Genomic DNA, 18952 nt, shown 5'->3' on the forward strand with positions numbered 1-18952 from the left:
AAACACCCTGTGCGTGGGTTTCCCCGTTTCCTCGTACTTTCTTCATTCCACCATTTCTCATCATCACTGTTTCCCTTTATAATCGTGGGACGTTAAAGTAGATATTTAATTTCATTTCAAAAACATATGAATGGTGTTCTTCTTCCAAAACTAACGGGAAATGTAGCATTGAACATCGGCAATTCCGTACACCATAGGTGCCGACTACATGGATATGGCCTTGGCTCTGAGGTTCAAGCATCCGTTGGAAATTTTTAATGTGTACTTATAAAATTAATATTGAAATAACATTTTCATGGCATTGACAAAAACTTAGCGCATGTGACCGCAAGTTTGATTTCATAGGTGGATGCTTATACGTTGAATAATTGTTTATCAATATAACTTATAGCCCCCTTAAGTATACGGCATATCTAGGATTCAACGATATAACATTATACAACAATAAATAATCTATATTCACAACTGAGAGTGATTTCGTACTTATTTCAAATAACTTGAAGTTTGATGCCGTTGTTATGTATTTCTAATGTAGGTCAAAAGTATTTATATAAATTGAGTATATATATATATATATATATATATATATATATAAAGACAGACAGTTGAGTCGTTTTCAGTTTTCACTCAAATTATTCTAAAATATTGGGGCCGCGGTGGCTCAGTGGTAGAGCGTTCAGCTCTGGTGTTTGGTGTCCCGCGTTCGATCCCAGCCCCCGCCAAGTGAATTTTGTGGTGGACTACACCATGTGCGTGGGTTTCCTCGTGGTTCTCCCGTTTCCTCCCACTTTCTTCTTTCCACCATTTTCATTCATTTTTCATCATCACTGTCTCCTTTAGCCTAGCCGGCATAATCGTAGGACGTAAAACTCACAAATTTAATTTCATTTCATATTCTAAAATATTAAGAGGTTTAATTATTATTATTATTTTAATTTGTTCTCTCTTTTTTGGTCAATATTGCAAAACTTATCATCATCGAATAATAATAGCTATTCTGCCATTATTGGCAGGTCACTTGCTGCAGCTGAGAAGCTTCGATGACTGTGGTCCTCAGCTAGTCTCTTCGTCTTAACGTAGCAATTTTCTGTCTTAATATCTTTCTTCAACTACGATCTCCTTCGCCCCCTCCCTCTAGCACGTCCCTCATAATGCAGTTCCTCCTCAGCCAATGTCCTCCTTTTCATTACATCTAAAATTTTTCTTTTCTCCCCTACTGCTACTATGTCTAAAACCTTCGCATTCGTTTTCCGTTCAACCCAGCTGATTCTCTCCTTTTTTCTCCATGCCCACATTTCGAAAGTCTAACTGTTTCATCGTTTTTGCGTATGTTCTTATTTCTGCCCCATACAGTACATATTAGAATCAGTAAAACAAAATTTCAATATTTAATTGGTAGTTTGTTTAATACAAAGATGAGCTAATCGTGGTAGGAAAGAAAAAAATCTGACGCCTTTAGAGTGTAAAAATAAATTTGCAATTTATGGTATTTCAGTAATTTGTGCCGTCTTGGTTTTCTTTCATGCGTCTCACTGTCAGGGATAGCCTCCCCAGTTTGGGAACCAGTGGAGTATTGGATCTGTTAAAACATAAAAATATTACGAAATGTTGTGATTTATCTTATAAGTAGTGAAGCGTGATCACCCATTGAAAAAAAAGTAAAGGTCGTCGCCTATGTTGTACAGTATCATCACACTTACACGAAGGAAAAATAGGCCCTATATTACATTTAGAAACATACATTGTATTTCCCTCACTATTGACGCAATGTAGGATTTATTATCCCTTATATCCAGAGTAAAATTTACTTATGAAAATCATAGATTTCTTAAAAGCAAAACTTGCAAGACTCTTGCAAGCAAGACCAAGACTGGGTGTGCAAGAACAAGACCAAGACCAAGACTAGGTGTGCAAGACCAAGACCAAGACCAAGACCAAAGGTTCCACTGCAAGACCAAGACCAAGACCGCATGTGCAAGACCAAGACCAAGACCAAGACCACCCGGGTCTTGGTCTTGGTCTTGCATTTGCTCATCACTAGAACAGGCATTTCCACGTTTCTTTGTATTCAGAATAACGTGTGGTGATATGTATTTCGTCACGGTATAGTTTACGTTTTCTTCATTTATAAGCGTGAAAGAAAACATTGCACCATGCGTTTTCCCGAGTACGAGATACCGTGCTGCTAACGATTCTTAACACTTCCGACTTCCCGCCAAAGGATTCCGTGTTCACTGCTATCAAGGCTTTTCGTTTGCCTGTTTTGGACCAATCATAAAGTCAGAGCACATCTGAAAATTCGGTTAATGGCATATCTGGGAATTTCCCTCTGCAGGAAATAATCTGTACACTCATTGAACATTAATGAAATATGCATTTTTGGAATGCGTGTTGATGACTTCTTTTACGCTGAGAAGAACCATCATTCACAGTCTCTCGAGTTGGAATTAGGGCCTCTTGAAATTTGGATTTCTCGCGATTTTGGACAGCCCTACCTCTGAAACTATGCACATTTCGCCATAGGTCCATATGAACTTTTTCTCTTACGGTGTATTTTGATGTGAGGAATCACCTTTTACAATTTGTCGGTATTGTTCATTAACACCCTATATATATATATATATATATATATATATATATATATATATATATATATATATATATATATGTGTGTGTGTGTGTGTGTGTGTGTATACAGGGTGTAAAGAGAAAGGTTGTTTACAACGCTTGGGAAGTGATTCTACAGATGAAAACAAGTAAAAATGAGTATGTAACACAATGTCCATCTCGGCCTCCTAACCGAGTTAGGGACGTCCAAAAGGGTGGGAAAATTAACTTTAAAGGCTAATTCTGGAAAAACGACAAGAGATAGAAGGGTGCTGTTAGGCGGCCCACACTGATTCTCAACATGGACTATCCAAAGATACTAAGATTAGATGTGTACAAGGCGACCGCAAGGGATTCCCTAAACGATGCGAAGCATGAACGTTATGAGGGCAAAGTGAGGCATCCTTTGGGGAATCTCTTGTGCGGTGGCTCAGTGGTAGAGCGTTCACCTCCGGTGCTTGGGGTCCCTGGTTCGATCCCAGCTCGCGCCGTGTAGACTTCCAGGTGGACAAACACCGCGCTCGTAAGTTTTCTTGGGGTTCTCCCGTTTCCTCCCACTTTCTTCATTCCACCATTTCACTCATCTCTCATCATCATCGTCTCCTTTAGCCTAACCAGCATAATCGTGGGACGTAAAACTTAAGGATTTCATTTCATTCTCAAGGTGGAATTTTTCAACGTTTTTTCAGCGACAATCGAACCTAGAACCATGTCTTCCAAATGCGAGCGCGATAACCATCAGATCAGCGTGTAGGGCGGTGCTAGTCTTATCTCACTACAAGTGTACTGCACTGCAATAATAGTAGGCTATAAAGACGTAAAGTTTAGTACAGGTTGGTAGTTCATCACCTCTAAAGATACTGGATCTTTGTTAGAAATGAATTAGAAATAATGAACTCGTTACTTTTTGTGAAGAGCGTTTCTTTCTTCCTATGGCGCAAGGCCTAGGGCAACTGCCCCATTTGTCCTATCCACGCGGCAAGGCTGGTCCTGGGAAGGCTTTTTAACTCCCGGGAGTTTAACTAACTCTACAGCTTAAAAAATCCCGAAGTTCACTGCGGCAGAAACGTAAGCTCATTAATTGAGTCACTCCTATGGCAGGATTATTAATACCCACGTTCTTAAGATTTAACTTCATATTATTATTTCACCTTCTTCACAGTCCACTCAAAAAGTTTTTCTAGAGCTTCCCAAGCTGCAAGTTCTTGGACAGATCGGTAATGATTTTCCGTGGCTTTTTACTGATCAAGAAGTACTTTTTTTCGATTCTCTACTAGTTTTCGCCGTTGCATGCTGCTATTCCAGGCGGACTTAGACCGGGATCTTCACTGTGAGGATACAGATCAAAGTATCGTTGCTCCGAACTCGCTCTTAAGAGACATGTGCTGTATTCTAACACACCCAACCCAAATGTGTAGCATAAATAGAACGTTAATTCTTAAATCTGTTATGTGTCATTTTATTTGTGTTTTCCAGTTAATTCCAATGAGGTAACTAGGACATCATTTGGAACTGATTACCACACGGGAAACGTGGAAAACGGATGTTCATAAAGATGATGCAAGTGGACAGGGACGGCGCTAAGGGTGGGCGGGGGTGGGCAACCGCCCACCCGATGGATGGCCTCGCCCACCCATCCGCCCACCCCAACAGAACAGGGGTGTCATTAAAGGGGGACAGGAGGGGGCAATTGCCACCCGCAAGATTTTGAGGAATACATATACTTTATCGATTGTCTACTAATATACTAGTGCAAACTGTGAAAGTCTTATGTTGTTGGTGTTCTTGCCCCCTCAAGCGAAGTCTGAAATGACACCCCTGCAACAGAAGAAGAAGAATAAAGGTGACCAGTGCCGGATTTCGGTTTGATGGGACCCTAAGCTATTGATGATAATGGGGCCAATTTATTTCTAGCATTCTTTTTCAGCGACAAAATTTCCCCTTTTCTGTTTGAATATATGCTATATGGTAATTTATGGACCTAATACATATCTATTAAGTAAATACGTTTTCGTGTATATTTCGTTAACTTAACTTACTGTTTTGAATACATTACAAAAAAACTGTAAAATTTGTAAAATTAGCGGTAGTTTAATTTTGTACCAATATAGTCCCTTGCCGATCTTTTTGCACCAACTATGATCCACGCTCCACGCCATGCTTCTACAATATGTGGAGACCGCATCATTTCTCATTTCAAGTTGTTTCTATTCGGTTTGGTAAAGTTTGAAACGTTTCCAGGGATCCGTGTAAGTAAATACAGTCTAAATATCATCCAGGGTTGGTAATTACTGCCTGAAGCTCAACTAATCGTGTGAGCTTTTTCCAGGTCAGGTTACTGGAGTAACTCAAAATGGAATGCAACCCTCGAAGATTACTCAAGGTGTAATACGACACAAATTCGCTGGAACCAGAGGCGAACTTAGAAGGTTTAAACTGGAGAAGGGGCAACTAAAACTCAGAGATATATCGTGAGTTTACTCTAAACTTTCAAAAATATGTAAGTAATGGCTTCAATTATTTTTGTCACTCAAAAAACTGGGATCGTAGACCTCTCCGCACCTGGATCCGCCCCTGCCTTTAGTGATCCATTATCGCACTCTATAGATCACTATATGAGCTCCTCCGTGGCTAAGCGGTTAGCGTACGCACCTTTGGCGTGGGAGACCCGGGTTCGATTCCCGGTGGGAGCTCATGTGGTTTGGATTCCACGTTAATCAGTAGGTCCCGTCTCATGTAGCCTCGCTGCTGAAAGGGACGTTAAACTCAAAATCAACTCAACTCTATAGATCACTATGAAAATCAGTGCCAAGTTCTGAAAGTTATGAAAATACTTCTGCAAACTACTTTTCATACTTACGTACAGCGAAATAAAATAGCTATAATTTCGCGATGTAAAGATTATTGCCCCTTAGGGCTGTAATTCCTTTATATTTTACTATTATTTCGCGAGCTTGTCGTTTTATGCCTTCTTCTTAAGCATCCACTGTTACCAGACTCAATTTCTTGTCGAATTCCAAATAGTACAAGAAAGGGTAGCACTAGAGTTCTATCCGCTTACAAGATACTGTATCACTTATGCTGTGAAGTCTTATTAAAGTAGCTAAGTGTAATGGCTGGAAAACAGGGTCCCGATTACAAATGGGGCTCTGAAACAAAATCCCCATTACAAGCGGAGCTGGGAAACGAGGGTTCCATTATAAGCGGGACTGGGCAACAGAAATCCCATTGCAGGCGCGTTGGAAAACAGGGCCCTATTACTTGCTTCATGAGAGCTTAATACATAACAGTACAGAACACCGTTGTTGTATGTGCGTTTTATCTTATTTGCTTTTTCTTATTATTTGGAAATGACATTACAGCCACTTTTTCTTTAAAATTTTTGGAGCCCCCAAGAGAGCTATAGCTTGTTTAGCTTATACGCAAATCCGGCACTGAAGGTGACATCCTGTACTTCACAAGCAATAGGTATTACTTTCGATTGTAATGTAATAGGTTCTATGACTCTGTTTGACTCTGCAATGGACAATGATTTTAAGACAGATACTTGTAGTAATATAATGAATGCCAAAAGTCGTGATTAATGAATTGAAGTTTAACACACACGCACAATCGTGCTATAGAAACGCCAGTGTTTGTATGTGCTGCACTGAAAAAAAAAAAAGTGCTTTCTAAAAAGCCAACTAAATAATGGACAGAGCTGGCCAGTATTATCTATTGTCTCATTTTGAGAAAGAGAGGGAGGACAGTAGTGCTTTGTGTCAAGGGCGCCGATCCTGTGGACCCAAGGGGGCCCGGGCTCCCCCAAAGCCCATGTGCGCCCCCGCATTTTATTTATGAATATACAATATTTGGCATAATTTGAATTCAATTTGTCTTAAAATCCTCATGCATGCCTTCTGCATCTGAATGCCCCCCCCCCCAATTTACAGAGAAATCGGCGCCCTTGCTTTGTGTTGGCGCGATAGCTTCTTATAAGAGGGTTCCAACTTGCAATTGTTTACAGCAATGTACCACATGTCTTACCCGTTTGGCATTAAACAGATTTGTAAAAACCCTTATTATAGCATTGTTGAGTTGATCTCTGTTGCGTTCAGAAGTCTTGGCGGTCGGTGCTTGTTCAGCTAATATGTCGAAAAAATTTAGCGATTTCTTCTCAGGCTCGGTGTCTTTCTCGTGTTCAAAGAAGCGCGATTTTCAATCCGTTGATGTTAGTGATAATCCTTCTTCTTCAATGGGGAAAAAGACAAAAAATACAAATACATGTGACAACCAGGATTCGCAATTTGAAGTGTTCGATTTCGAGGAAAGTGAAAATGAACTAGATGTTGGAGAGAGCGAAGACGACAGCATTGCTTCTGAAGTTACTCATTTATATTTTTTGCCTCTTGCTTTCTTGTAATAAATACTTCAAAGATAAAAATGTTTGCAGCAGCCTATTTTATCCTTGTTTTACTTTACCTACTTATTGTGTATTTTATGTTATTAACGAAAAGTAGAGTATTATCTGTTAGTCTGCGTTGTTTGAACCTTCTTTTATTTCTATGCATTCATGTGCATTCTTGGAGGGAGAGGAGTTAAAGCAGTCTTGAACTTCTTCGACTACACAGAACACACCGTTATTATTATTTAAAAAGCTGAAAGTAGAGGTAGTGTGTGTGCCACGCGGAATTCGGTAGGTCGAGCATATTGCCACGAACTCCCGCAGCCCATCCTAAGTCCTGCATTTCTTCAGTCTTACCAAGTGAATGCTGGAATGGCACCACAGCCAACACAGATGTTCCACATCCTTGTTTCTCCCCTATTTCGGTCTGAGACTTAGCTAACTAAAGAGTATAAAAATTGAAATTTAATTATTTTTAAAAAATGTCCACATTGCCCAGTTCTCATTTTCGTTGTCCGCCCACCCAGCAACTAGGTCCGCCTCTTTCCGCCCACCCCATCAAGCGTTCCTGGCGCTGTCCCTGCAAGTGGAATATCTGTGATATGCTTCGTGGAACAAATGGTGTGCTTGGTAATCTTTGGTGAATTATGTTTAAAAAATAGTTGAGCTGATTTTGAGTTTAACGTCCCTTTTAACAGCGAGGCTATATGCGACGGGACCTACTGATTAATGTGGTATCCGAAGCACATGAGCTCCCGCCGGGAATTGAACCCGGGTCTTCCACACCAAAGGCGCGTACGCTAACCGCTTAGCCACGAAGCACCTCGTGAAAAAAAAAATAAAATTACCTTCAAACTCATTACTTCACCTATTGGAAACAAAATATTTTCACGAATTTTTTTTCTTATGCTTCCTGAAGAGCACGTCGATTTGTCGGTAGAGCTCTGAGCTCTGGTGCAACGGGTTCCTGATCCCTTTCCAGGCCATGTGATTTATGGTGGACAACATTATGTCAGTGTTTTTTTCGGAGGTTTTCCCGTTTTTTACCACATTCTCTTCCTACTATTATTTCTAATCATTTACTTTCGTTCAGCTTAAACGACATAAGTGTGGGACGTTCGAGATTTCTTTTTATTTTCCCCTACAATTGCACATAACTTGTTATAGTACGAGGGAGGATCATAAACTAAGGTTACAACGACGATATTTCTCGAGTTTCATCTGTTATAGAGGATGAGAAGTATGCGGTAATATTAATACATAGAGTTGGCAACTGTGCAGAGTTTCATCCACTTGCCACCCATGGCACTAGTTGTATCTAAACACAAATGGCAACTCGTTTGAAAAACTGGTCTTGTGAAGAAGTCCGCTCAGTTATTCGATTTCTGTGGACGAAACATGTAACCGCGACTGAAATTCACTGGCAGCTGGTAGAGGTTTACAGAGAGAGAGTTACGTCTCGTCAGCGATAACGCGCGCCTGCATACGACCCAGAAGACGACCACACTGTTGAAGGAGTTTCGCTGTGGCATTTTCGATCACATCCTCTACAGCCCGGACCTCGCTCCAAGCGAATTTCACCTCTTCCTGCACTTGAAGAAGCACCTAGGAGGCCGTCGCTTTGCTTCAGACGAGGAGGTGAAACTCTTCGTAACAACGTAGCTGAACATGGAAGGACAAGATATTCATCAGAAGAGAATTTTTTCAAACTCATCCCACGATGCGGCAAATGCTTCAATCGGCATGGAAGCTATGTCTAAATAATCTGATGTACTATCTATTGGCTCTATTGATTATATGAAATAATATAGATATATACACGTTTCACAACAAGCTTTGTAACCTTATTTTCTGACCACTTCTCGTATTCTATAAATCTCAGTATATCTTGTTGAATCATACTTTGTATTGTCCGTTTACTGTAGCTTGGAGGTGTGTTTTGACACAAAACCTGGCTAGCGAATCTTAGCAGTCCTTCCCCTTCTTTCCCCTTATCGCAGTGGTAACAGTGGCACTAACTCATCAACTTTAGCACTAGTAGGGTTTGGTATTTGCAAGTTGCGTAAATTTCGAAACAGTTTACTCCTTCTCTAATCAGGGCCCGTAACATGTGTGGGGCAGGGGAGGGGCAACTGCCCCCAGGGAGGTTCCCCGCCGTTCGAAGGGGCCCATTTTGAGGCAAAATTTTCTTAATCCATATACAATACGAACATGAAATTATAAATGAAGCATCAAACAGTTTCACTACATTACATAAAGCAGCGCACAAAAGGTAAATAAAACAAAAGTGAGTCGTGGGCCCACTTCAGTAAAAAAAACGTGTACTATTAGGGGCCCTAGAAATAACATTTATTCGTATGGTTTTGAGATTTGTCAATATTGTCCCCTGAATTAATTTGTCATGTATGGAAGGGGCCCAGGAGCGTAAGTAACGGCCCCGCAAACCTTGCCGTGAGGGAGGGCCACAGGCTCCGGGGGGACATAAATAGTAAGAGAAAGATAGAAAGAGGAGGGCCCTAGAATGAGAAAAAACTTTTTCTAGGAGGCCCAAATACACGTACTAATGCTTGCCCCCAGAAAAAATCTAAGTTACGGCGCTGTCTCTAATGTGAATTTATTGGTACAGTTCTGCTAATACTTAACTATATCAGATTGGTCTCTTTAAACCTTGGGTCGTGCTGGAGAGAAACAATCTTACAGGAGGATAGTATTTAGATTTTATGAAGGTGGGGAAAAGAGAGCGAGGATGAGAAAGATGAGAAGAAAGAAAGAAAGAGAATGAAAGAAACAATTCTACACTTACTTCATAATGAATTTAAACACATATAAACGAAAAAGGGATATCGGAACCCACCACCATATTTGTGGAAGTTTTGGCAACATTCTGGCGTAATATATTTCCCGCCAATTCTGGGGCCTCAGTGTTTGGCCCATTTCTGGCCTTACAGCAGTGGCGGATCTAGGGGACGATCGCCCCCCCCCCCCCGGAGAGAAAACTTTCTTATTTTATATATTTAAATAAAACCCATCCCAGAGTTTGGAGCTCAGCAGTACTAAAACCCACCGCCCCCCAGAAGTCCGTCCTGAATCCGCCCCGGCCTTACAGAAGCTATCGTTTAGGCATTCACCTTGTGGGACTGAGAAAAACCTTAATAAGGAATAGCAGCCAGAGCTGAGTTCATGCCCACGCTCGATCTACCTATTTTAATGCGTTTTTTGTGTTGGACAGTGTCTGGTAAGGGCACCCAAACAGGGTAAATGCGTACTGCTTTAAAATATTTACATGTTAAAATTCGCTTTATACCGTACTTTGAACACTGAACACGTAATACTATGTGTATTATATTCTTCTTACAGCAGCATGCTTTATTTCCTAATACTTTAGGTCTATGGTTGTTTGTATTTATAATTATTACATCATACTAATTCTTCTCAAAGCTCGTTCAATTAGTATGAAATTCTAGACTTGGCAGTTTGCAACATTGCAAACCTTCACAAACAGGCAATAATGTGGGGAGAATATTTCCACCTAAACTCGCATCGAAATTCCTAGCCTCTGTTTACAATCAGTACAAGATGTTTCTGTCGCCTTATCATGAAAACAACGCTGTCCAGCGAACCTAACGGTCTTCGCGATCCCTGTTTATTGTTTACAATACAAACTGCATGATTCCAATATTGCCAGGTGTACAAGGTTTCGGCACACTTTCCAACAAGAACACTTGTACAAAATTGAGTGTGTATTATATGTAAGATTGTATTACATAATAACTAACTCGATTTGTCATAACGTTAATGTCTCAGTCATCCGAAAAGCAGCAATTTATATAGTAATAATAATTGTTCTATGACTGTGCAGAAGTAGGTACATTCGGTTCGGCGATTTATGTGCCTGGCAACCATGAATTAACCATGTAGGGGTGAGAAGCAAGGTGTTGACGCTCGCTCTACAATTGTTGTTTGTAAACAATTTTCCATCCTAGAGTGAACGGACAATACTTCCTTTTTTCACCAGTCTGTTTCTTTTTGTTCTTTTTATCGAAAAGTGTGCCTTGATACAATATGGTGGGGCGCGAGATCTTAAATGGGAAGCTATGGTTATATGGTTCGCGTAGGCGTACCTAACACGGGATTCTTGGATTCGATCCCAGTGGGAATTCATGGGGTTAGGAACCCACGTTAAGTTGGAAGCTCACTTCTTACATAGCCTCGCTGCTGAATGGAACGCGACCCTCTAATTAGCCAACAAATGAAACGGAGAGCTCTCACCTGAGGTGTAAATGACTTCTGGTTGGACCCTAGGTCATGTTCGTTGTTAGTATAGAGTCCGTGAGTTTTCGCAGTTCTGCTTTTCCATCACAATTAGCGTTTGTCCATGAGACGAGACGAGACAGACGAAGCAGCTACACTAGATCTTTTCAAGACGAAACGGCCTCAAATTTAGTCCCGTGGGCAACACTATTTAAAATCTTTATACCACTAATAATTTCGATCCTCCCAGCTGGTCTAGTAGGTAGGGAGGCGCGGTGGCTCAGTGGTAGAGCGCTTACCTCTCGTGTGAGCGGTCCCTGATTCGATTCCGGCCAAGTAAGTTTGTGATGTACAACATCGTGTTCGTGCGTTTTCTCCGAGTACTCCCGTTTCCTCCCACATTCAAAGCCCACCAGTTCTTCTACCATCATTCATTTCCTTTAATCATCCGACTCCCTTAGCCTAACGGGCATAATCGTGGGACGTTAAACTGAAAGATTTCATTTCATTTCAGTTTGGTCTAGTGGCTAGTGCAAGCGTCTATTGAAGAACGTGATATCGGATTCGACTTCTGGTCGAAGAAATTTGAGCAGAATACGATGGTTCGGAAATGAAAGTTTTACGTTCCACGTTTATACCGGCGAAGCTAAAGGATAGATGGTGATGATTAGAAATGAATTAATTGGTGGAATGAAGAAAGTGGGAGAAACGGGAGAACCCATTAAACTTGTTTGTCTACCACGAAGTTCACTTGGCGCGAGCTGAATACGAAGCTTCTTCGTGGCTAAGCGGTTAGCGTACGTGCCTTTGGAGTGGGAGACCCGGGTTCGATTCCCGGTGGGAGCTTCTTTGGTTCGGATTCCACGTTAATCAGTAGATCCCTTATCATATGGTCTTGCAACTGAAAGGGGTGTAAAACTCAAAATCAACAACTCAGCTTAATACCATGGTTCGGATCCTACCTTAAACTGTGGGTCCATGTCTCATATGGCCTTGGTGCTTAACGAACGCTAAAACTTCAATTCACAAACCAAAAATTTCACAATGTTTCATTTCCATTCAACACCCGTCCGCTTTAGCATCTGTGCATGATTGTGCAAGGTTAAACTAAACTGTTCCGTTTCGTTTAGTTCAATATTGTCAATTAAATAAATTTAAAAGAAACAAACACTCATAAAAAAAAAAAAGGCTCTAAGTTCACACGCATATTATGTCTCTTAAGCATATCCTGTTGAACAACCCCCAGAAGAGCCCACTTAAACTTACTTGATACAGGAGCCGCTGCTAATGCAACGAAGATAATTGATGGCACCAAAGAAGCAATCATCGTTGAATGGATGGATGACTCTCCCTACAAGAGCTTTCCAATCAACTGATAGCAGTCACACACTGTGAGGAGCACCAACAGATAGGAGAAATCACGTGATTCAGTCTCTCTCTCTAGGATAAAACCACAAAAGAGAGCATCCAACACAATGTTGCTTATTATAGGTCTATGGGAGTTTTATATATTATTCGTTTTATTCTTAAATGGTAATAAACAGTAAGCTATATAAATTGAAGATTAAATAAATGCAATCCTTATGTGTTTTTTTTTCAAATTTCCTTTTATGTTACTAAATTATTCATAAATAAATTTACGTAATAAATAATTGGTTTGTATTGTAAGTAATTCTGAGCCCTTAACAATTCCGAAGATTCATAGCCACAGAAACGAAACTAGACAGTGGATTCCATTCTACGATAATCCAGTCTTAGTCGCTTTTCTATGATTAATTGTCATAAGAGGGGTCACAACCAGTCCCGTAGAAAAGGAGAGGCCAGGAAAAGTCTTAGCCCCCCTGAATGTTTCAGTTATTTGTCTGTATGTTCAAAAAAATTACTCAAGCAATTTTTGTAGTTTATTTCGTTTCAAGCAAGGAGGGGAAAAGTTGTGATTTAGTTATGGAGCAAATAGAGAACCAAATTTGAAATTTTAGTATTTTGGGTCATTAGTTTTCTGGAAGAAGGCGAGAAACAAATAGTTTTTTTTTTTTTTGTTTGTTTGTTTACTTAACACCCTGCAAAATTTCTGTTTTTATTGCATTACGTCATTGAATCAAAAATAGATTGAGTCATTTCTTGTTTCTAAAAATGCAAATGTTTTTTTCGGAACCAACCTTTCATTTGTTAGCTAGTATTTACTTCCATGAAATTACATATTTATTTTCTTAATCAATTTTCACGAAGTGTTAAAATGACATTAAACTGTGCTAGGTACTCAGTGATCTTCAAACGCTGTTGTCGCTACGTGGGTCATTAAGGAAAATCGTATTTCATAATAATAACATTTATGAACTAAGAAACTACGAATGTAAGGTGAACTGAATGAAGAAGAGGTAAAACCCCAAAATATTATCTCGCCCCTCTCTCCCCTTATTGTCTTAGTTTTTTGGGTATAGATCTGTATACACTACTACAGTGTAGGTAATTATCTTTGGTTTGAAGTCTTCCTGATTCGATTTTAAGTTATGGGGGGGGGGGGATAATACTGTCTATGGATTTACCTGTTTTACTTTGCACAATATTCCATCCTCATCTACTTCCTCTAGCCATCCGCCTCTTTTAACTGATATAATAAAGATTTTACTTTAATTCATGACACATTCCTACTCTCACTCGGGAGAGATATGACTTTTTTTATTATTTCAGTACAAAGCCTGCTGGATAAGTTTCCGCAAACTACTGCTTACTTTAGTGCTAGCGTTCCGATATAAAATTCGGAAGAATAGACCTTTCTATGTTTAAATTAACTTTGCTTTTATAAGTCTATTCGTTTGTTTGTGACAGCAGCTCGAAAACGTAGTTTCGAGTGAGCAATGGAAACGTTTGGGAAATGATTTCTTATGGCTACACCGAAATAATGCATCGAGCCACTTTATTTAGCTTTTGAAAATGAAGCACCTTTGAATAAAACTGTGTACAATTGGTTTTCCTAATTCCAGAGTGATTTCAAATTTCTTAGTTATGATATTCGTGATAGTCGTTCACAATTCGAGGGTGGGGCAAGCCATTAGGAGCTCCTAAATCGTAAAAGGTAAATCGAGTCGAATAAGTTTTTAATAAAGTATTTACTAATGAATGCCAGCACTACCTGAAGTAATATACTAAATATTAATACCATTGCTGACATTTTAGATTTGATTCATGAACTGTTCCATCAATTACTCTTCTTTAGAAGACGTGTGAGTGCAGATATTAAAAGAAAAGAACTTGTATGAGTAAAAGACCTCGCACGATTTCTGTTTGTTGAAAACACCTGCTTAGCAAATAATCTGCTTGACTCAAGTACTTCTCTTCAGCTGTATTTAACTACATCAGCAACTACAGAGAGGCCTTTCTCAAAGCTGAAATTAATTAAAACATCTTAAATTATTACGGCTCAATGTAGGTTAAGTGCGCTAGTATAGCTAAGTTTTGAAAATGAAGAATGTCACAAATTAGATCTGGACTGTGTAGTGAATAGATCTCTAACCGTGAAACAAAGGAAATTTGGAAAATGTTGAAATTGTGATTGTGAAAGCTCTACTGGGTTGGCAAACTTTTTCAACTGCAGAAGAAAGGCCGAGTTTCTTAACTGAAAATTAATTTTAAAATATTTGTTAATTTCAAGAAACAGTTTAACAACTTTTAGTGCTTCTAGTGCATTTGGCATTCTGGTCTACGTATGTGTGTTCTATATTTCTGTCTCTCACACACAGAATGACGCTTATGTTTATGGTGTTTGATGTCTTACAATCAATAATATAGTATGAAAATTATATATATTGTAGTTCAGTTCTGTATTCAAAAGTAGATTATACCCAGAAATTGTGAAAAAGTGTGCATGCCTGAGCACGTATTAGTATTTTCTTTAATTGACTATTTATATTCTTTCTATTTGTATGACCAAAATAAGCGTTTCCTGTGTTTGAGCCGTCCAATTCCAGACTGGATTTCGTCCATTTACAGCAAATCCCGAAAAACTGAGGAAAACTATGGGATCGATATGTTTTGTAAAACTGGAAATATTTGGGGTCGTTCAAGTGATACACATAAACATACACAATTATTTTTAGTTCTACCAAACAACAGTTTCTACAGTTTTTCTCAGCTTTCCAAGATTTGCTGTAAATGGACAAAAGCCGTTTTGGAATTGAAGACTCATATAAGTATGTGTAAATAAAAAAAGAAGAGAAAACACTTAGATTTGTAACCTATAGTGATGAATTTCACAAGACATTGTAGCATCAGTAGTTCCTCCTTGAAAATTGCAATAATCGATAAATGCTACGTCTTATCTTTTCGATAGACATATGGAGAAGGGGCTCCACTCCCGCTGTTTGCCACTGGTCGTCTATCCACGTCTGTAGTTGCCAGTAATATTGATGCTGTGCGTGAAATCATTGAGAGAGATAGGTATGTGGCATACAGGCCCGTAGCCAGCCCGAAAATATAGAGGGGGCCCGGTAGAAGTTAGGGGGGGGCGAGCCAACCATACTATAGTTCATCAAATAGTAACATCAGCAATTCATCATATCTGCCCTTCAATGTTTAAGTATTTTGCTTCTACTTAATTCTATTTTCCTCCCTCTACACACACACACATATTAACATTCTGTAATATACATGAGAAAACTAAATTTTAATAAATGGGTATTACTAACTACACGAATTAGAATTAAAACATAAATGTTTTAATAGTCCCACATGTGTGCTAACATTAAGGTCAAGAACGAGAGATGATCTACTGTGAAATAAGGAAACTCAACTTTATTTAGGCTCTTGTATACGGTTAACTTGCGAAGTTGCCCTTCCGTTTTTATCAAAATTTTGAAAATTTACCTAGAAGAAATTGATAATTTGATTGCTTGTGTGCTTGATAATACGTAAATGAAGTGTAATTTATGTGCAATATCTTTATAAAGACGGTTATAAAGACGGGAGTAATTCGCAAGTGGAGGAAACTACTTGTCTCTAGGTTCAGGACGGTTGGATCGTGGATAATATTCGAGTAAACATGCCTGCAAGTGCATTATCTTTGCAGGTCTTTGCGCTGGATGTGAAATGACAGTGCTAACATTTGTGAATGTTGATGATGAGGTTAATCTTTTGAATATTCATGGTTAATGAATGAAAGGACAAAGACCACGAACAATCGTTCACGAGTTTCTGCTTGAGATAGGAGAGCTCAACAAACCTAAGTACGTACTAAGGTAAGTGCGAAGTAGACATAACCTAACCTAAAACCTAGTAGTGCATTATCCCACCTTACTTCGGCTTCTCGCTTCGCTCGTTCTTCCCTCTCAGCTCCGCACTCCCCTTAACTACCCGCAACCGTGCTCCGCGCGGCCCGCCAGTCTCCCCTTTAGGTTAATAATGAATTTTCATATGTAATTGTGGTTCCTCCTCCGTACTCGAGATAACGTAACAGAACATAAAATGAGAAAAGTTTAAGTAGAAATTGATGATTGTAGATTTTATTATGGTTTTTGTTGAAAATTAGGTGGACGGGAAACTTTTAAGTAATTTCCTTGTTTACAATTACAGTTGTGTGTGTGTGTGTTTTTTTAAATATATATTTATACTAAGTTCTTGTTTAAAATCTGAAATTAAATTCGTTTTATATAAATAAACCACCTGCACACTATACCAAGAAGACACATACCAAAACAGCTAAAAAATACTATAATGTACTAGAAAAATACTACAAAGCTACACTGAGAAAAAAATGTATGCGGCATACATAATATCGTATGTTACATTTATAAACCCTATAGTTTTTGGACTTAACGTACAGCAAACGTATAACTGAAAACGTATGTTTTATAATACTTTCTGTATAAGCGTTCCATCTATACATACTTTCCGTATGAAACAATATAGGCAGTCAGGATCTCACATACAAATGGACGTATATAACATATAGCTGACGAAGGTATAATACATATATGTATAATATAAGGAAGACTGTTCGACATCAGACATCCTGCAACTGCGTGATGTAATACCTAAGGGCAGTGCCTATGTAGCATACGGATAACGTATGCTCCGTTCTGATATTTGTAGTAAGCAAGACGATTCCGTATATTTGCACAATATACCACTGTCCGGAGAACGGATTTTTCTCAATGTAAGTAAAACACTACACGCATCTAGTATCGAGTTGAGTTGATTTTGAGTTTAACGTCCCGTTGAGCAGCGAGGCTATATGAGACGTGGACCTACTGATTAACGTGGAATCCGAACCACATGAGCTCCCACCGGGCCATCTAGTATCGAGTAAAAGGATCACTGATTCTTTCATATTGAATTACAACATTATTACGCGTACGCAACTAAGAAATAGTTCCAAATTACAACGTTTTTATATGAAAACTAGCTACTTACACGGGATCCCCCACCCCAAGTACAATAAAAACATTTTGCTACTTAACTTCTCCTCTAAATCTTGCAAATTTTTACTAGTCCTGGCTTCACAATCCGTAATTTAATCCTTAACTTAAACGTTAAATATGTTCACTTGCTCAGTTACTCATCTAATTAAGGTAATTTAGCTTAACTTTATTCTTCTACGAGAACAAACATACGAAAGTCTTTGTAACCAATACTTTTTCGGTGAATGTTCCACCACAGTTCTTGTTTCACGTATCACACCACAATAATTTGGACCCTGCTAGAATCAATCTCTTTTAACTGAACTCGGAGATCTTAATTCAATTCACAACTAATTGTTCCACAGTTAATCTAAGGTTTGCTGTTGACGAGGATTTTGCAATGTATGTATGTACTACAACTACACAATAGAATAACAATGACCTACCCAAGGATGTTATAAATAGAGGATCTGCCCATATGTATCTTCATCCTATTAAATCGGTGAAGCCAAAAAGCAACCGAGCATCGGCACGTCTGATTGGCTACTCTCGTTTCTACAATCGCCTGATTGGCTACTTTCGTTTCCGCCATGATTGTTGCCTCAAAACATTGCGATTCTATTGGGCGGAGTGGGCAGAGTAGGGGTGGCGAAACTGTGATGTATGGCTTCAAGATTTTGTTGTAAGTGCACATCCTCTATTTTATAAGATCCTTGGACCTACCGTTGTTACTGCAATCGACAAAAGATAAACGCTTTGTTCCTGTTCCTGTTCCTGTTTTTATGATTAGGCTTGCAGTAAGCACTTCACACTTCGTCTCCTACCTTCCAGATCGCTACAACTGTAGCATGAAGTATTATGAACGTATTCCTTCTTTTCGTAAAAACTTGCTTCAATATGTATTGTGTCATCTCATATCGAGATTCGAGAAGACTGATAAACTTTACTTTAACTCCTTTAAAATATGTTTAGAAGTGTTCGTCTCTTGGAATAATTTCTTTCATATTGCATTTTATTCTTAGTGTTTACACCTAGAATTAATCGAGATTTTTTGCAGGCCTTCCATGACAATTTTAGGGGGCCAAGAAAAATTTAGGGGTGCCCGGCCCCTCTTGCCCCCAGCGGATACGGGCCTGGTGGCATACCGTGAGATTCTGCATCTTTGGACATTGACATGAAAGCAAAAGGTATGATTTTGCATGGTAGGCTTAACGTATGAAAACTTTCAAACGGTTTGGTCCCACACAACAAGACCGAAACTCAAAACCAGGGTTATATGAACTGGGGTAAATAAATTCTCAAAAAATTCAACCAA

The 18952-nt window shown here is 39.2% G+C and overlaps 1 protein-coding gene across 1 annotated transcript in view; it reads right to left on the reverse strand.

Annotated features, from left to right (window-relative positions):
• LOC145685928 (acetylcholine receptor subunit alpha-type acr-16-like) overlaps nt 1–12629 on the reverse strand; it is a 139934-nt gene extending 127305 nt beyond the window's left edge. Inside the window, exon 1 of the mRNA XM_081758702.1 lies at nt 12509–12629. Within this exon, the coding sequence (XP_081614828.1) occupies nt 12509–12569 (61 nt within the window). The 5' untranslated portion in view covers nt 12570–12629. The remainder of the gene's footprint in view (nt 1–12508) is intronic.
• Between the last annotated feature and the right edge of the window lie 6323 nt (nt 12630–18952).

The sequence above is a fragment of the Thermobia domestica genome, chromosome 5 (genome assembly GCF_964235325.1).
Source record: "Thermobia domestica chromosome 5, izTheDome1.hap1.1, whole genome shotgun sequence".
NCBI classification, from domain to species: Eukaryota; Metazoa; Arthropoda; class Insecta; order Zygentoma; family Lepismatidae; genus Thermobia; species Thermobia domestica.